This window comes from Rhipicephalus sanguineus, chromosome 5 (genome assembly GCF_013339695.2).
Source record: "Rhipicephalus sanguineus isolate Rsan-2018 chromosome 5, BIME_Rsan_1.4, whole genome shotgun sequence".
In the NCBI taxonomy this organism is placed as follows: domain Eukaryota; kingdom Metazoa; phylum Arthropoda; class Arachnida; order Ixodida; family Ixodidae; genus Rhipicephalus; species Rhipicephalus sanguineus.
In genome coordinates, this window is record NC_051180.1 from 35,372,596 (window position 1) to 35,389,621 (window position 17,026).

At 44.7% G+C, this 17,026-nt stretch overlaps 1 protein-coding gene across 1 annotated transcript in view; it reads left to right on the plus strand.

Moving 5' to 3' along the window:
• LOC119393489 (serine/threonine-protein kinase SIK3) overlaps positions 1-17,026 on the plus strand; it is an 86,268-nt gene that overhangs the window by 62,375 nt on the left and 6,867 nt on the right. Inside the window, exons 6-13 of the mRNA XM_037660534.2 lie at positions 943-1,066; positions 1,940-2,166; positions 3,096-3,246; positions 4,089-4,231; positions 4,624-4,888; positions 7,486-7,601; positions 9,358-9,467; positions 10,038-10,168. Of these exons, the coding sequence (XP_037516462.1) occupies positions 943-1,066; positions 1,940-2,166; positions 3,096-3,246; positions 4,089-4,231; positions 4,624-4,888; positions 7,486-7,601; positions 9,358-9,467; positions 10,038-10,168 (1,267 nt within the window). The remainder of the gene's footprint in view (positions 1-942; positions 1,067-1,939; positions 2,167-3,095; positions 3,247-4,088; positions 4,232-4,623; positions 4,889-7,485; positions 7,602-9,357; positions 9,468-10,037; positions 10,169-17,026) is intronic.

The window sequence follows — 17,026 nt, forward strand, 5'->3', positions numbered from 1 at the left end:
ATTGATAATAGTGGTTGCATGAAGCATCACAAGATGTCGATACCATATTACGGTAACTCGGTACCCTGGAAACATCTTTGTGTATAGACCTTTTCACAGACGGCTCCTCTCTGGGCTGTGCTAAATAGGCGTGACCCCCCAAAAATGCACTGCCGAGGCTGTGACGTCAGCCTTTGTACTCCTGTGTGCAGCCAAGCATGGCAGCATTTTTTCTCTCCTGTGAAAAGGTCTATACTGGAATACCGTGCATGCTAATATTCTCTGTTAGGCAATTTTAACGAGTGTTGAAGGCATCCGGACGGTTGCTCGCGTGTGTGTACGTGAGCAGACGATGCAGCACTGCGTGCGTGACATCTCTCTGTGGGCCCATGTGTTCAAGCTTCCTACACAGTGACGTCAGTGTCCCACATGGCGCCTGGAAACAGAAACCGAAAGTTGCTCACATAAATAAGGAGATATTAAAATATTTAGCGAGAATACATGAACCTTGGAGCGTGTGTCAGGCATCCTGGAGCAATGAGAGACGTTTGCAACAAAGAATGCACAAGCCCCAAGTTTGATGGCACCAGCCCTTTAAGTAACGTAAAATAAGTGTTCAAAATAAAATCGTACCTTAATACATCATTGATGAAATTCTTACATGTTTTTTTTATAAATCCGGGTTTTTTTTTCTGCACAAACAGTTTTACAGAATAATTCACTACAACTATTGCAATGTTGACGAGAGGCAGCATGCTTTGTTGGAAGTGCCTTATTAAACATGCAAAGTCTTTTTAAATACGGTGTGGATATAGAGTGAAATGTTGGCCATTCCATATATTTCCTTTGGTTAATTCTTAGCTAAGATACTTGATTGTAAAGGCAGTCAACTAGAGTGTGTGCTGCTGTTGTTGACTGATGCCACTCCCACAATTTTACCTCGCTTGTCTGCTTTGCCCGCAGAGCATGGGAGTGGTCCTGTATGTTCTTGTGTGTGGGGCCCTTCCCTTCGACGGCAAAACGTTGCAAAGTCTACGGACAAGCGTTCTCTCAGGAAAATTTAGGGTACCTTACTTCATGACAACAGGTACGTCATGCCTTTAACAGTATGCATCAGTGTCTCTGCATGCTGCAACCACATCGGTATGTATGTATTACAGCTGCTGTGTGCAGTTAAATAGCAAGAGCTGGATGATAATTCACATGGCACGTAAGTGCCATGGAACCAGTATTGTGTTGAAATAATTTTTTCGGTGCATCTTTATTGGCTACAAAATAAGTTAATTTACAGTGATGCATGAACTAAACAGGTGTATCAATTAGTGGCAGTTTATTTTTGCATACAGTAAATGGAGGCCTGCACGTCCCAGGAAAATGAAAAACCTCAACTGAAGCTTGATGAATATGCTTCTAAGATATCAAATAAGGCATCTTGATAAATAAGGCAATTTGATGGTGAAAAAGTTTTCAGTTTGCATTTTGCAAAAAGTCTTGATTTGGACCATCTTTTGGTAAAAGCTTGCAAATTCACTACATTGTCTGTAATATTCAGCCATATGACTGTCATGTCGACTTGCTGGCTGTAAGCCAGCCAAGCCCAGCCATTGGCCAAAGCACTGATGCTCGTCCACAGTGTGCATTCTCATGTGTTGCTTTTGCTACCAAAATGCATACTTTGAGCAGCAAATAAGCAAACACATGCTTTGTCGTAACCAGTAGTCTTGGACTGTAGCCTTTCAGGTTCCATTATAGCAATAGATTCCTCGTTGAAATCAAGCACAGCCAACAAAATTTGAGATTCACTCAATGTTTTGCAGTGTTTGCCATGCCAATATTAAGTGATTCATTATATATTTGAGGCTTTGACTGCAGTAGATTATTATAAAGAATAATCACATTGCATGACCATTACCAGCTAGGTGTGTGTGAGATCTTAATGGTTGTCACCTCTTGTTCGCAGAGTGTGAGCAGCTGATCCGCCAGATGTTGGTGGTGGACCCCGACAAGCGATGGTCCATTCGGCAGGTAGTGCATCATCGATGGATGCGCATGGGCACCCCGTACCCCGAATTCGACCGCCTCATGGAAATGCCAGCAGCCACACCAACCACCCACGAAAACCTTGACCCCGTAGTTGTGCAGCACATGCTTCAGCTGCCGAATGTCACGCAGGAACAGATCGAACAGGTACGTGCTCACGGCTGGTGCAACACTCGTGCTTTTTTATAGCATTGCCAGCTGTCAGATGGTAGCTATTTCGGGCGATGCTGCGCTTAGTGTATGTGTGCATGTGTATGTTTATGTGCTTGTTCTTATATTATGGGTCAAGTCTATCCACTATTTGTGCATCTGTCACCTGCAACACGCCTAGACTTGCAATGACAGGCGTATGCCGTGTGGCAAGCACTGATGGGGCACAATTATATTTTTCTGATAGACATATGCATGGGCGAGGGCACCCAACAGGAAATGCACCCTACCTCCCAACATAGCTGCAAAGTAGTCAGGTGTTCGCAACAGCCATGCAGGCATAATTCCATGATCAAACATGAAAGAAGTTGGAGGTCTTGTTCACTTTTTAGCATTCCTAAATATACTGAGGCATAGAACAGTCTTGCAGATTACATCTCACAATCGTACAACATCTTGGAGACCAAGCACTATGAGCCTGACTAGCAGCACTATTATTCAAGGTGTTAATGCAGGGAGATATTGGGCGCTACTGAGAGGTAGGATCATTCTTGTAGTAAGGTAAAGGTTTCTAGGTTATGCCAGAGTTTTACACTGCACTGCTGCTTCACAGCAAGGTGCAATGCATTGCTGTGAAGCCTCATCCTGTTTGTTCAGAGAGTAGCTAAAAGAAAACAAAAGAAAGTTGTCTCTAGTGCTTTGCTCAGGCAGCTTTTTCCGATGTCACTTACTTGTGGGGTTTACACGTGCCGGCTCGTTTTTCGCTTTGTCATGTGTTTTCACTTTTTGTTTTCCCCCCTCTCTTTATCTGTTGCAGTATGTGTATGTGCACATGTGTATGTTACACTGCCAAAATATCTATTCCCACATCATGATATACATTTAGTTTCCTTCACACTACTTTATCGTTTGCCATATTGCTTCAGTCTGTGCTGGAGAAGAGGTTTGACCACTACAGCGCCATCTATCACCTGCTTTATGACAAGCTGCAGAACCAGCAGAAGCTTGCTCTTTTGCCTCAGAACCTGCCACTCACTGCACAACCGCAAAGAAAGTCGAGCATCACTACAGGCATTGGTAAGAAAGGCTCTGTTTGTAGAAGCACACAGATTTGTTTCAGCTAGATTCTTCTAAGTTGCCATGTGTTTTGCACTAGGGCAGAGAAAGGGGAGTAAACTGTGACGAATGATGGAGAGAAATATATGGAAGTGCAATGCACGTGCATTATTCAACACTACGTGGGATATTGTGAAAGCAAGACGGCTTATCCTAATCAAACCTGCAAATTTTTTGATCTCATCATGCCAGATAATGAGATAGTATTTCCTTGGCACCAATCTGTTACTCGAATATAGATATCAGTTAGCTGCTACCTGCATTACATAGCCTGCCCACTTAAACTTCTTTCTTTTGATCTCAACTACGACATAAATTATCAACATTTTCCCATAAATTCCTACTGTAGACTTTGTGTTTCCTAATAGTCTGCTTTCGGTCTTTTATTCTATCACTTGTTGCTCAGTGTGTAGAGATCTGCAGTACTATAGGAGCACTCTACTACAAACCTCCTGCATGACACCTCAGTTTCCTAGTAACCCAAAGTGCGACAGCACTAGACGTTTGGGCACTGACTTGAAGCATTGCTGTAATGCATGCCTTAGCTAAGAAATACTTCCTTCCACAACTCTTGTGCACAATTCTTCTTGAAGTAGCATGATGTTCAGTGTGAAGGGCAGCGTAAACTCTTGTATAACAGGCAGTTATCTTTTGGTACTAGTACGTGCTTTTGCATGCCTGTTAATAGGGCATAAAGCTGTGCAAAGCTGTGCATTTGCAACATTGCCACTGCTAAACATTGACCTGCTTATCCGCTTACTGTGCTGCCTTGTGACCATGTTGCCACCTTTGGGTATTCGTAGTTGAAAAGAATCCGCAGCCAGTTGAAACTGATGCGGAGCCGCAGCAGCAGCCACAACCAAACCTGGTGCCAAGTCCCGTGCTGACCGTCAGCCCCATGCCGGAACTGCAGCCCATGCTGAGTGGCGACCAGTCACTAGAGAAGGTACATGCACATATATAGCCAGATCTTGAGTTGCTTGTAGTTATTGAGGTGAAAGCCTTATGTCTCATGAGTTGAAAGATCAGTTGAATATGCATGGCGTCAACGCAAGTGGTAACAAAAAAACAACTAATTGGTAAAGCTTTGTGAAAATTAGATGTGAAAGAAGATGCATGCAGGGCAGGTGTTCGTTTCATTCTCCCTGTGTGTTATCTAAAGTAACTTGGAAAATCAACTTGCAACCTCCTTACAACGTTGTTGTGTGGTGTACATCAAGCTGTTATCATATCCTGCATTACTATGTAATGACGGGAATGGAGATAGAATACAACAGTCAATTGCCTTTTCTTATTGACTTTTCTGAAAACTTACTTTACTTTTCTGCTCGCTTACAGTTTGGGGAGATCGAATTGGAGTCCGACAGCGAGGAGCTATGGCCTGACCACCAGCAGCCGGCGGTGGTCCGGCGGCACACTGTGGGGCCCGGGGATCCCCCCGAGGGAGAGTGCCCCCCTCCACCCCCCGTGGGGGCCATGCCCGTCAGTGCCCTGCCCCACACCAACCTGCCCCAGAACCTGCCCCGTGTACAGCACCACCCGCCACACAACTTCTCTGTCAAGGACCAGCACCTGCTCAAGCCGCCACCCGCCATGGGAGCGTGTGAGCATCACCACTTGAGCTCTCTGTTTCCTTTAGCTGCATTGTTTATCGAGGTTTATTGACTTGGTTATTGTAGCTTATTGAGGATGGCCCAAGCTGCTTAACAGGAAGAAATGTGCACTAACTGGCAAAGTAATCATTGCAGTCAAGTGCCTTAATTGTAAGACAAAGTGCCTGGGCCATTCAAGATATTTCGTTTTAAATATTAGTTTGTTGTAAAAGTTGCATCTCACAGTGCTCACAATATAGCCAATACGTAAGGAATCCTTCATTATAAAAGCCATTTTATTGTAGGGGTCCACGCTGTACAAGTGTTTAAGTGTAATGAATATTTAACAATGACAAACAATAGCATTCTAATGCTTAACATAAGATAACTCGTAACAATACAAGGTAAACACGTTAAAGAATTTCAGTTTGCAGTGATGTTGTCCTAAATCTTTCGGGGAGCTAGAGTGACTCAATGTTCTCAAATGGAATGCTGTGAAATTAGAAGCACTGAAGATCTGCAATAATGGCGTACTGTGATGGTTAGGCAGGGTTGAGCGAAGGGGCTGGTACAGTTGACGAATTGACCCTAGCTGCAGCAAAGATGTGTAAACTGCTGGCACGGAGTATGGGCAGTGATTGAGAAGCACACCATGACTTTCAAGCTAGAAGATTGAGTCACTATCTGTGGTTCTTGCTGCTACAAGCATGTGGTTGTGGTTTCACTTTCCAGCAGCTGCTACTGTATCTGACTGTAGGCGATATGCAAGAATACTGAGATTTAGTTGCATGTTAAAAAAAGCACTGGTGAAAACTATGCAGGGGCCCCCCATATGGCGTCTATTATTGCCGCAGTCTTTAGAATGTAGAAACCAAGGAATGCAGAAAACAAACTGATGGTGAATTCTATTGGCAGATTCGGAGAAGTTCCGGTAGCAGTATTTCTGCTCCATTTGGACCAAGCCTGTTCCATTGGCGGATTGAGAGTGCTCCCTGTATGTTTCATTGGCAGATCTGGAGCAGCTCTGGCGCCAGATCCACTCCACGGAGCAGCTTTCGCTACTCCGCAGAAAGCGGCGGATTCGACCGGAAGTCGCAAGCTCCCCGTGCGTGCGCAGAACGTGGCGTACCGCGTGTGCGATGAAATGCGCTGTCCAACCTTGCCCTTTTTCTCCACTCGCTCCCGTGATGGCGAAAACTGTGTTAACCGCTAGGAATGCTGGGCGCTTGCAAAGTAGATGTGCGCTAGTGCCCCCTACCGTTTTCTCTGGCGAGGGCGCTTGTGTTTCATTGGCAGATTTCCTTTGGATGCTCTCCACGCGTAGTGGAGTGCTCCGGCGTAGAGTTCGTCGGCCACTCTGAATCCGCCAGTGGAATTCACCATCAGTGTAACAATAGAGGGTAGCAGAATTCCATTGCATTAATTGCAATTGTACTGTGTTGAATTCTGATGGCGGAGTCAGAACAAGTTTTTCTGCTCCTTTTGGAGCAAGTGTGTTCCGATGACAGAGTGTGGGCGGGAGTCAACTGTTCCGATGAGAGTGTCGGAGTGGATACAGAACGAGAGTCACTCCATGGAGCAGGAAAAGTTGCTTCGTCATAATCTGCGAAGTGGATGGGAACTCGGCGTGACGTATTTTATTTGCATTAACAGTAACACTAACACTAACATGTTCTTCTGCAGTATATTTCTTTGCTTTAACATGCTTGCCTGCTTGGGGGTGCCGCCAGTAGTCGCGTGCTTTGGCAGTAATGGCGAATGACATGGACAGCTCGGCAAATCGTGCTGCACTGCTTCCGCTGCTCGATAGCGAGTGCTCAGAGTCTGAAAGCTCCATTTCCTGCACGAGCGATCCATTGGATAGTGAGCGATGCTGAAACTGCAGCATACGAGTGGGGATTTGACAGATTTGACAGCGGAATGGAATAGTGACACTCGAGGTATTCTGGGCAACTCGTCACCTGAAAGGGTAGAACATCCGCTTCCGCCTTGCTCCAGCGGCACTGGTTATGTTCCGATTGCGGATTTGGAGGCGTTGCTCTCTGCCAGAGTTGAGCTAGTGCTTGCTCGCAGAGTCCATCAGCTGCTTCGACTCTGCGGTTGCAATTCAACACTAGTAAAGTACAGTTTGCTGAACGGCCTTTTTAGGATAAAAACGGGAACAATATTTCTATTACCTTGAAAATAATCTGTGTACTCGGAAAGCCTTGTACATTGACACTGCATTTGAATGCTGCTGATGGGCATAGAAATTATGCAACTTCTATGTAATGCAACGAAGGGATCACAGGTCGATGGAGACTTGGAATCTTATCTTCAGTGGGTTAATGGCAACAAAGGGAAGAAGTTCCTGACGAAGACAACCAAGTTCCTTAATTTGTCATATTGTAGGCTGCTGCTTCCCTTGTTCAGTAACTGCTGATCATTTCATTGTTTGAAGGTTCATTTTCTCATGGTGCGGATTAACTGTTAAAAAGCATGTTTATATTATTAATAAAAATTTCTGTGACATGAATCAAGCGAGTAATGCTCAATGTGTGCGGTGCATTTCTTGGATCTCTCGGCTCACGCTGTCTGTACGTGTGTCGTCTTTCTCAACTCCCAACAGTTGTGGGCTTTGGCCGGCGTGCCTCGGATGGTGGTGCCAACATCCAAATGTTCTTCCAACGTCATTTGTGTCAAGGCCAGTATGGCCACCCTTCAAGCAAGGAGCTGCTCTCACCTGTGAGTTTGAAAGCTGACCCTGTGCTGTGGTAGTTTTTTGTTGAGCATGTGCAGTGCGTTTAGAGCAGGGGCCTCCAACACATGGCCCGAGGGCCGCATGCGAACCACGGACCTTTTGCTAGTGGCCCGACCTGCACGTAACTGTCTTTGTCCTTTATCTTTATTTTATTAATAAATATGTTTATGAGCCTTCAAGCCACACATGGCAGCTCAGCTAAGCTACACAGACATGACTGGTCTCAAACATTTCTTTTCATGAGGCACCCCATGCTGACACCACGTGTTGAAACATAAGTGTGCAACAAAAGCTCTATATTTCAGAATCGGCGTCCAGATTTTAGTCACTCTGTAGATTGGTATTGGTAGGTTTCTCGAACCCTGACATCAAATGCCCTTTAGAAATCAACCATATACGAAATATGGGAAAGGCCTTCTTTCAAATGGCAAGGTTAGCTGATATTTTGTTCAAGCTCCCCAACTCCCCAACAATAATTCATTATACATATCGTATCACAGGTTTCAGCTTGGAACAACGTATATGTGAAGGGGTTAGAGGAATATGTCGAGTTTGATTTGGATGAAACAAAAGTTCCCGAAACGTACCTGCCACAATAAACACAAACAAAACACCAGAGTGTGCAAGTGTGCACATGTTTCACAGGCCTTCAAACGTCTGACTGCAAGGTCTGGCAGATGACTGCAAATGGTCAGAAGGAGGAGGAGGATATCAAATTTATTGTCAAAATGAAAAGACATGAATGAATGACCCTTCTTTATTGCAGCGCATGAAAGATGAGGACACGAAAAACTGACTTCTACAAAATTTTTTTTTTTTGTGTACCGAGTCTGTTTCTGTCTGCACTCAAAAGAATTGATAGCTTGCTTAGGTGCACAGGGACACAGGGCACGCAAGCTTTCCACTACTGTGCGACGAATGGTAGCTGTAGGGAAAGTATGATAGCTCAATTTTGTTTGCCATTTCATTTAGCATAGTGAACAGCATGAACAACAAAACAAATGAAATAATGGGACTTGTGACACATATGTCGTGTTGCCTTCTGTGTGCAAATCTTTGTGCTGTTTGTTATGTTTAATGCAAATTAAATAGCTGAAGTTCATGCCTTAAAGGGGCACTAAAGTGACACAATGAATCGGTTAGATTGATAAATTGTGTCACAGGTTTATTAATAGAGGAGAAAATCAAGGTCAATGTTTCATAAAAAAAAAAATTATATTTCGCACCGAAATCCCCGCGTGTGACGTCACGGATTTCATTGTGTATTTTTCGTATTTTGGCGACATTGGCTCAAAGAAATTTCCTGAAATATCCTGTCCCTTCAGAGGACAATGTACTTCATTTTTACTGATTAGGAACTACGTAAGACCTAGGAGACACCGTCCTAACCTATTACATCACGGTGTTGGGTGCAAGAACTTAAAGGTGGCCTCGCCACCTGAATTTTCTTTTTGCGCATTTTGTCACTTACCAAGCGTCTTTTCTTGGCAAGCATGATGATTTTGGAATTGTGAAAGAGTCATTTACTAATATGAGAAAAAAAAAAGTGTTTTTCTCTTTAGTGCCTCTTGAGTGCCTCTTTAGTACCGTTTGACAGGCTGAATGTGGGCATCCTTGTGTAATCACACGTTTGCAGTCTTTTTTGTAGGGATGCGTGAGGGTAGATGAAATGGAGGTCATTGCACTGTCTTTCTTTTCCCTTTTTTTTGTTTCAATCTCCCTCTTTTTTTCTCCTACCAGAAACTGTCTACTGTGAGTCCTGCCGTACCACAGGCCCTTCATCCACTATCTGCACTTGGTGACGAAGGCAAGGAGCTGGAAGAGCAGATGGACAGCAATGCCATCTCGAGGTTGGTAGTGGCTTCCTTTGATCCTTATTGTTGATCTGCTTGATTAATTCCACTTGGTAATGCTCCCATTTGTAGAGATACTTCGTAACTTCAGTACTTCGTTTCAGTTTAGGAGGCTCCTCCCACCAAATAGTTGCTTCATCATGTAGGTACTTTCCTCAAAATAGATGCTTTTCTCAAATAGCAAGGTCTTCAGCAATGCTCCCCTACCCACCTGCCTTGAAAAAAATTTCTCGCTACGGGCCTGCCCATGGTATACTCATAACTACTCAAAATGCACAAAGTAGTCTGTCCAACTCGCATCGCTTGACTGAAAGCAATAAAAAAATTTGATATAAGCCACTACTAGCCTACTGCTTCGCATGACATCGACTTCCAGATGGAGTGGGATCTGCCGAATATTTTAAGACAGACATGTAATGACAGTCGCTAAAATAAAACTTTGAAAGAATGCTTAGTCAAAACAGATTTTGTGGATCTCTGTGGTATCGTTTTAAAGTTAATGAGGAAGAAGCTTGCATTTGGCATGCATAGTCTGAAACGCTCACAGTTTCGACTTTCCTCGTGCAGGTATCTTCAGGCACGTGGCCACGGCAAGAGGCATACGGTTGCCATGGGCAATGCAGAGGAAGTGCAGGATGCTCAGTGGAAGCCTCGGCAGCGAAGGTCTGGGCTGTTGACCGTCATGGAAAAGCAGCCAGGTAGCGATACATTTCAGCATTCACATTCAGCTGTTTAGCAGTGCAACAGTATTTCTGCATGTGAACTGGTGCTTTGTACATCTGCTCACTTAAGTTTACAGAATGCAAAGCTTCTATGAGAGAAGAAGCAACACCACAAATGTACTGTGCAGATTGTTAACTATAGGAAAGCTGAAATGTGCGGCCCCAGTTTTTATCATGAGCTGGGATCTTTCAAAGTGTCTTCTGTTGTACCTTTTGATTTCTCTATCACTACATTTAAGAGATGCGTGCTTCAAACTTTGCCTTAGGTGACGTTAGCTTAAAGGATATTAAAAACACTTGAAGGATTTTGTGGGTAGCGATGCATGCTGCGGTGGGTATCATCCCTAGCTATACATGCAGGAAAAACCTGTAGAGAAACTAGTGCAAGCATGTAGACGCTTCAAGGTAACATATGCTAGCTTTGCCTCTTCATTTTTAGTGGACCAGTGGTGTGTAGTGGGACTTGCCCAATATCTGTGGTGCACACCCATTCCTGAAAATCATAGTTTCTGCGCACTCATGGACTGCCACATTTTCCCACCTCCTAGCCTTATACAGCTTTGCTGTAAAGATATATTATTTTGCTATCTTTCATTCTGTGTGCACTCTGGAGTCAAAGGAGTCAAGCTCGGTGAAGAGTAGGCGTTCATTCAGAAAAGGAAACTTCAAAAGAAACAATGAATTGGCTGGAACCATTAAAGTATTCATCTAAAGCGTTATCTGTGTCACTGTAAAAGAAAAAATTGTGAATGCCAACAGAATAAGGACAAAATTAACCTTTAATAAATGCTAAGCATTTCTTAGCGAACCTCGGTCACTTTGGCTGTTTCTATCTACGTATCTATTTAGCCACCTACGTCTGGACGCTCTCCTGGTCGTCTCCATAACTTATAATATACCAAAATTGGCATAGCAGGGGATCAGTGTATGACGAACACGATTCACTGGTCATGACACGAATAACACAAAATGCCTGTCTCATATGCGTCATGAAACCCTTTCGCTCAGTCACGTGTGGCACATACCCGCACACCACAGTTCATATTATGTGCCACAGGTGATTGACAGTCTTAACACAGTAACCGTGAACATACACAACGAAACGCAAGTCAAGTGAGGTAGCTGAAGCAGAACTCCCCTGGAAGACGCTCGACTGCCATCCACTCGTCCACGTGGTCCGCCAGAATGACGCAGTGTTCTCTTCATTATGAGGCTAGACAATGGCCTCATGCTGACCGAGGATGATGTCAGATTGATTGAGAGCCACTTTGTGACACGCGAAGAAGCCACTGCTAAGTGCCCTGACAGCATACGGCTATACTACAGCAATGCGTACGTCGACCGCTATAACTCATGTTGCCTCGATGCTGCGGACAACGTGTTATGTTATCTCGCATGCGATAACATAACTGGCTACGGGAGACCAGCGCTGGATACTTGGCGCACCAAAAAAGAAAAGGCGCCTGGCGGGAAGTCGTGGCATAACTCAGCCGCTGGCGCAGACTGCATAGACGACCAGCCATGGTGTACCGCGGTGAGCGCATGCTCGTGCACTGTTCCTGTGCTTATTTTTTGGCACAAAACACTCGAGCAGCCATTGCGCCAGTCAAACTGCACTATGGTTTAGAACAAGATAACCTTGTCTGAGGGCTACTTTCGCAGGAAAGCACTCGAAAACGAAGAGAAGCTCTGTAAAGCGTACTACGTCTCTATGCATACGGCGTCGAAGAGACGGTGCTGTGCCGTGATGGCGACTCCGTCTTCATAATTTTCTGGCTGCGTGCTGGGATTTGTGTCAAGCTAGCGCAGGCTGACAAGCCTCCATTGATAAGCCCGTGCTGTATCGATGCCGCGCTGCCCACTTCTGCAGTGAAATTTAAAAAAAAAATTAAGCAAGGGGTAGCTGTGCCAATTTTTCCGTGAGGCTTTGGCAGTCCGCGGACGTTGATCAAGCAAACCACCATGGTAGCATAGCACGTATGGTGTTGCGCTGCTATGCTCTAGGGCGCCGGATAAATTCCTGGCCACGTGGCCGCATATTGATGGGGTTGAAATACAAGAACCCATGTACTTAGATTTTTTGCACATTGAAGAACCCCAAGCGGTCCAAATATAATCCTGAGTCCCACACTACAGCGTTCCTCCTAATCATATCTTGTTTCGCACATAGAACTCCACCAATTATTGATGTTGATCAAACACCTTAATACTAAGCAGACACAGGCAAGCGAGAAACCTAAAACAGCATGTGAGGCTAATTAAACGACGAGTGAAAATCCAAGACATTTGACATTTGTCTAGCGAGGCATAAATTCTGGTGTTACTTCGCCACGGCAACCAATCTAGAAGGAAGCTTTACCGCATCGTCTGACTTCGGCCACATCGGCATCTTCGAGTAGCCCGGTGCTTTATTCGTAACAAGAACACTGTCTGTAGCACAAATTCAGTTAAATGGAGGCATCTCTGCATCGAGTATCCATCGTGTGCATATATTTTATAACTTTTCAGCAGCTAAGGCGAACGTGCCCCCGCACGCATCTCGTAGACAAGGCAGTTTTCCTTCTACGTAACTGCTTGCAAATAATCTAGACTACTTGCTTATCGTATCGTTCACTTCAAAGGGTGGCATCAAAAGGGGCTTGGTGGTGGTTATCAGATGAAAAAATTGTTACATATGCCGTATGCTGCATAATATGCCCATTTTATCCCTGACTAAATGCTGGCTGAATTCTGCTATATGGCCCTGGTTTCCAGTGGTGGCCGTCTTCACTGTTGAATAAACCTAGAAGACAAGGAAAATTCGTTTTAGAAACCAGTCCGACGCCACCAAACAGGAGAGCAAGAGCACAGCATACCCTGGTCGCCTGACTGCCTGGATGCTACGCCGTCTCCATTCTTATTCATATGGTTTAGAAGGAGAAACGTAGAACGTTACATCCTCCCTCATTCCTACGCATTGTGGCAATTGAATACGCAGCACTATCACCAGTCTCCTTTTGTTTTGTTTCGGTGATCCCTGCCCGCATCACCTCTATTTAAACCTAGGAGTGTTAGTCAGCGCCGATCGCAGCCAAGGTGGCGAGTGTGGAACACTCATTTTTCTGCCTGTTGGCATCACGTAGCGTGTGATCTTTTTACGAGCAGGCAGCTGACCAATAATCGCTCGCATACTACCTGAAGGCATCAAGTCTGCCAGAACAAGGTCCTCGCTATGAATGAATGAGAGATGACTCTTAAGGGCTCGTTTTGCTTTGTTAGACACAATATTAATGAGAACTAACATACAGTCATGCCAAGGAAAGTATAAGGGATGTTATTTATAGTAATTAGGATATTGACGGGAATTGATCGCATAGGCTATCTCGGCCGCGAAATTTCGTGTCGGTACAGGGTACACAAAATTTTGCGGCCGAGATAGCCTGTGGGATCGATTCCCACGAACATGTGTATATCATCTGCAAAATATCAACAGCGAATATAGCTTGGGAGGTATTTTAAATGAATTTCGAAAGTTGCGTGAGCAATCAACACCCTCGCACTATTGACACCCTCAAAGGTGACCCTCTAGTGACCCCTCTACATCCCTCACGTGATCACACTGCTACAAGTTATGATGACGTCATAGCCGCCACTTTTTTTTTTTGCCGCGTTCGCTCCAACAAGCCTACTTCTTGGCGGCTGCTCACAAACGGCGCGGAAGTGCGTCACAGTTCTGTGTGCTGACGTGATCGAGCACTGCACCCGCTAGGTGGCGATAGTTGCACCCAGAGGCTTGTCGTTTTTGAAACCGAAACTGACGCTGGTCGGTAATGAGGATCCTGTAATTATCTGTCACGCGCTGCAGCAAGTGATGTGCCATGTTATGACTAACAGGCCCCCAGCAACACACTACAGCAAAAAAACGCGAGGCCAAAACTTTTGTGTCGGTGCACCTTTAAGTGTAATCAGCCGCTCAAATGTAAGTAGCTGGTTAAATGTAGTAATCTGCCTGCTTAGCTGAACACAATTGTTCTATTTAAGTCTCCTTATTCTGCGGCCCAAAGAACTATGAAGTGAAGTGGATGCGCTGTTAATCCTGCACTCAGTTGCCTCGGTGACGTAGCCAGGCCAGTGTTCCTCCTTCTGCTGCTTGCATGAGTATGTTCCATGCGTGCTGATGTCGGCGTACCAGTGTTCCTGCTTGGCTACTGCATGCACGTTCGGATCTGAGCGGTAAAATGTCAAGAAATTATCATTACGTAATATTTCATCGTGGGCCGAATAGTAACATCAAGGGTTTCCCACCCAGTCTCATCTCGGGCATCGTTGAAGTTTTTATGCCTGCAGCACATGCCATAGAGATGCTAATCGTGTCCAGGGTAGTGATGCAGAACTATCGGTAAATTGACTATCGATAGTATCGATAGTTTCTTTGAAACTATCGATAGTGTAAACAAACTATCGATAGTACTACTATCGATAAACTATCGATAGTCGAATCAGTAGTACCATTGGTAATATTAGTAACGATATTACTGCCACGCGTGTTTATTGCTTTGTTTTGATGTATTCGGGTTGCACCCACAGCAGGGGCGTAGCCAGAAATTTTTTTCGGGGGGGGTTCAACCATACTTTAGGTATGTTCGTGCGTGCGTTTGTATGTGTGCATGCCTATATACGCAAGCAAAACTGAAAAATTTCGGGGGGGGGTTTGAACCCCCCCCAACCCCCCCCTTGGCTACGCCCCTGACCCACAGAGTGTTAGCTGCGTTTGACGCAGACCGCACCGCAATGTTTGGGAAGTTTCGCGATTGTTTGACATTTTAAGGTTACGCGCCGGACGCGAATATTCAAGTTTATTCGAAAGCTTGCGCGAGCAATAGCGATAACACTGGAAGGTTTGATGACTGATGTATAAAAGATGAAGCCTTCCACCGATTGTCAGATTACTCGACGGCCGGCGACTGTTCTCGCCGCAATCAGTGCGCAGCCTGTATCGCTTGTATTCCGAGTTTTGATTCTGTGGGCACAACTTCGACCAAAAGAAGAGCTTCGTATTTCCCAGTCTTGCTGTAGCATTCTTCACCGTCACAGCCACGTGACAAACTATCCATAGTGGTGCCAATAACGAGGCTGTTGCTGGCTGGCCATATTGCCAAAATATTTGCGATAGCCTACTATCAGCTTCGCTTAATTTATGAGGAAATTTTTTTGCGCAGTGAAAATGGCGGCATATGTCCATCAATAAATTAATATTTAAAAGCAACCAGTTACATCTTACAATTAACAAACTTAGTTCTTGATATTTTTTTATTTTGCAATCATCAAATACAATATAAAACTGAAGCTTCGCAGTTCCACCCCATGTAACGGCTTCCTTTCCGCTACAGCTTAATAGTTTGACTTTATGACCATGTTTCAGCGAAGCACTCTGGTGAAGAACCCAAGCATGTCAACTTTCTTGCCCTTCAGCCTGCTCCTCCGGCTCCACTATGTACCACGCGCGCGGGGAACCAGATTTATTCTGCAATGAGTTCGCGCTGTTGATTTTAAACTATCAATAGTACTTACTATCGATAGTGCTATCGATAGTATCTTTTACCATCGATAGTTCGATAGTGACTCAGCTATCGATAGTATCGATAGTACCATCGATAGTTCTGCATCACTAGTCCAGGGTCGTCCGGAAAGAGGCCAAATATTTTTATGAGAGTTTGATGTCATTAAGTAATACATACACCTGCCTGGACGAGAAAGACTTGTTAGAATTGTTGGATTTCTCAAAATAATTAGGGCTTAATTAGTGATGTTTACACCCGTATTAGAACGCCATCTGTGGAGTTCAAATGTAGCAAATAAGCTTTGCTTTTATCCACCATATTGTTGCATAGTTGCCTCGGAGCTGCGCTTTAAAGAACAACACGATTCACAGCCATGGCAGCTACATTTTAATGGGAACAACGAAAATACAAAAGTGGTCGTGTGCTTACATCTATTGGTTGCATGCTGAAGAACCCCGGGTGGTCTAAGTTAGTCCATGGGGTCTCCCACTACAACACCTCTTATAACCATTCTTGGTTTTGCCACGAAGAAATCCTGTATAATTTATTCAGTTAAGCATCACCAGTGCTGTCAACGCTTTATCCAATGAGCTAAAGGTGCTTGACTTAACAATCAGATTATTGCACATACTCTGCACCATTTTGCCTGCCCACGTACCTCATGACACCGTATTGCGTCCATTTACACCATGATTGCTGCACAGCTTGTGGCAGTGGCAGGAAATGGGCCGATTTTGTTGCTGACTCAAATAGATGTAAAAGAAATGTCTTGTGGGGTTGCTGGCGCTCTTTGAAGCAACTCAATAAATCCAATTGGTTTCTGTTCAAAAGTACTGTCTAAGGCCGTTTAATTTTCTCACATCATACGCTACGCATTTGTAAATGTATACGTGTCAGCAACGTCTATTGTGCTTTAATGCTGCACCGAAGTTATGCCTTTACTGTCTTTTTTTCTATCACTTCTTATTGTATGCTTTGCTGACTTGTTTCGCTGCTGGTAAGGAGATTGCGGTTTCTCAAGCCGCTTCTCTACGGCCTTTTTGTCACCCTCCTCCACTGTGCAGCTGTTCAGTGGAAATTGCCGTGTAGTTAGTGCCACAGGGGCATGGGCACGCAGAGACTGACACGTACACGCTGCTTGCTTGGATGAAAGAGTACTCGCTCTTTGTTGCGCCCAAATATATACAGACACACACAAGTTATACAGAGGGCACCACACTCTGGTGGCAGCCTAAGGAAAGGGCTGAACTGTGGCGACCTCATTCATTCAATTCCAATTCTCTCAGATAGAGCC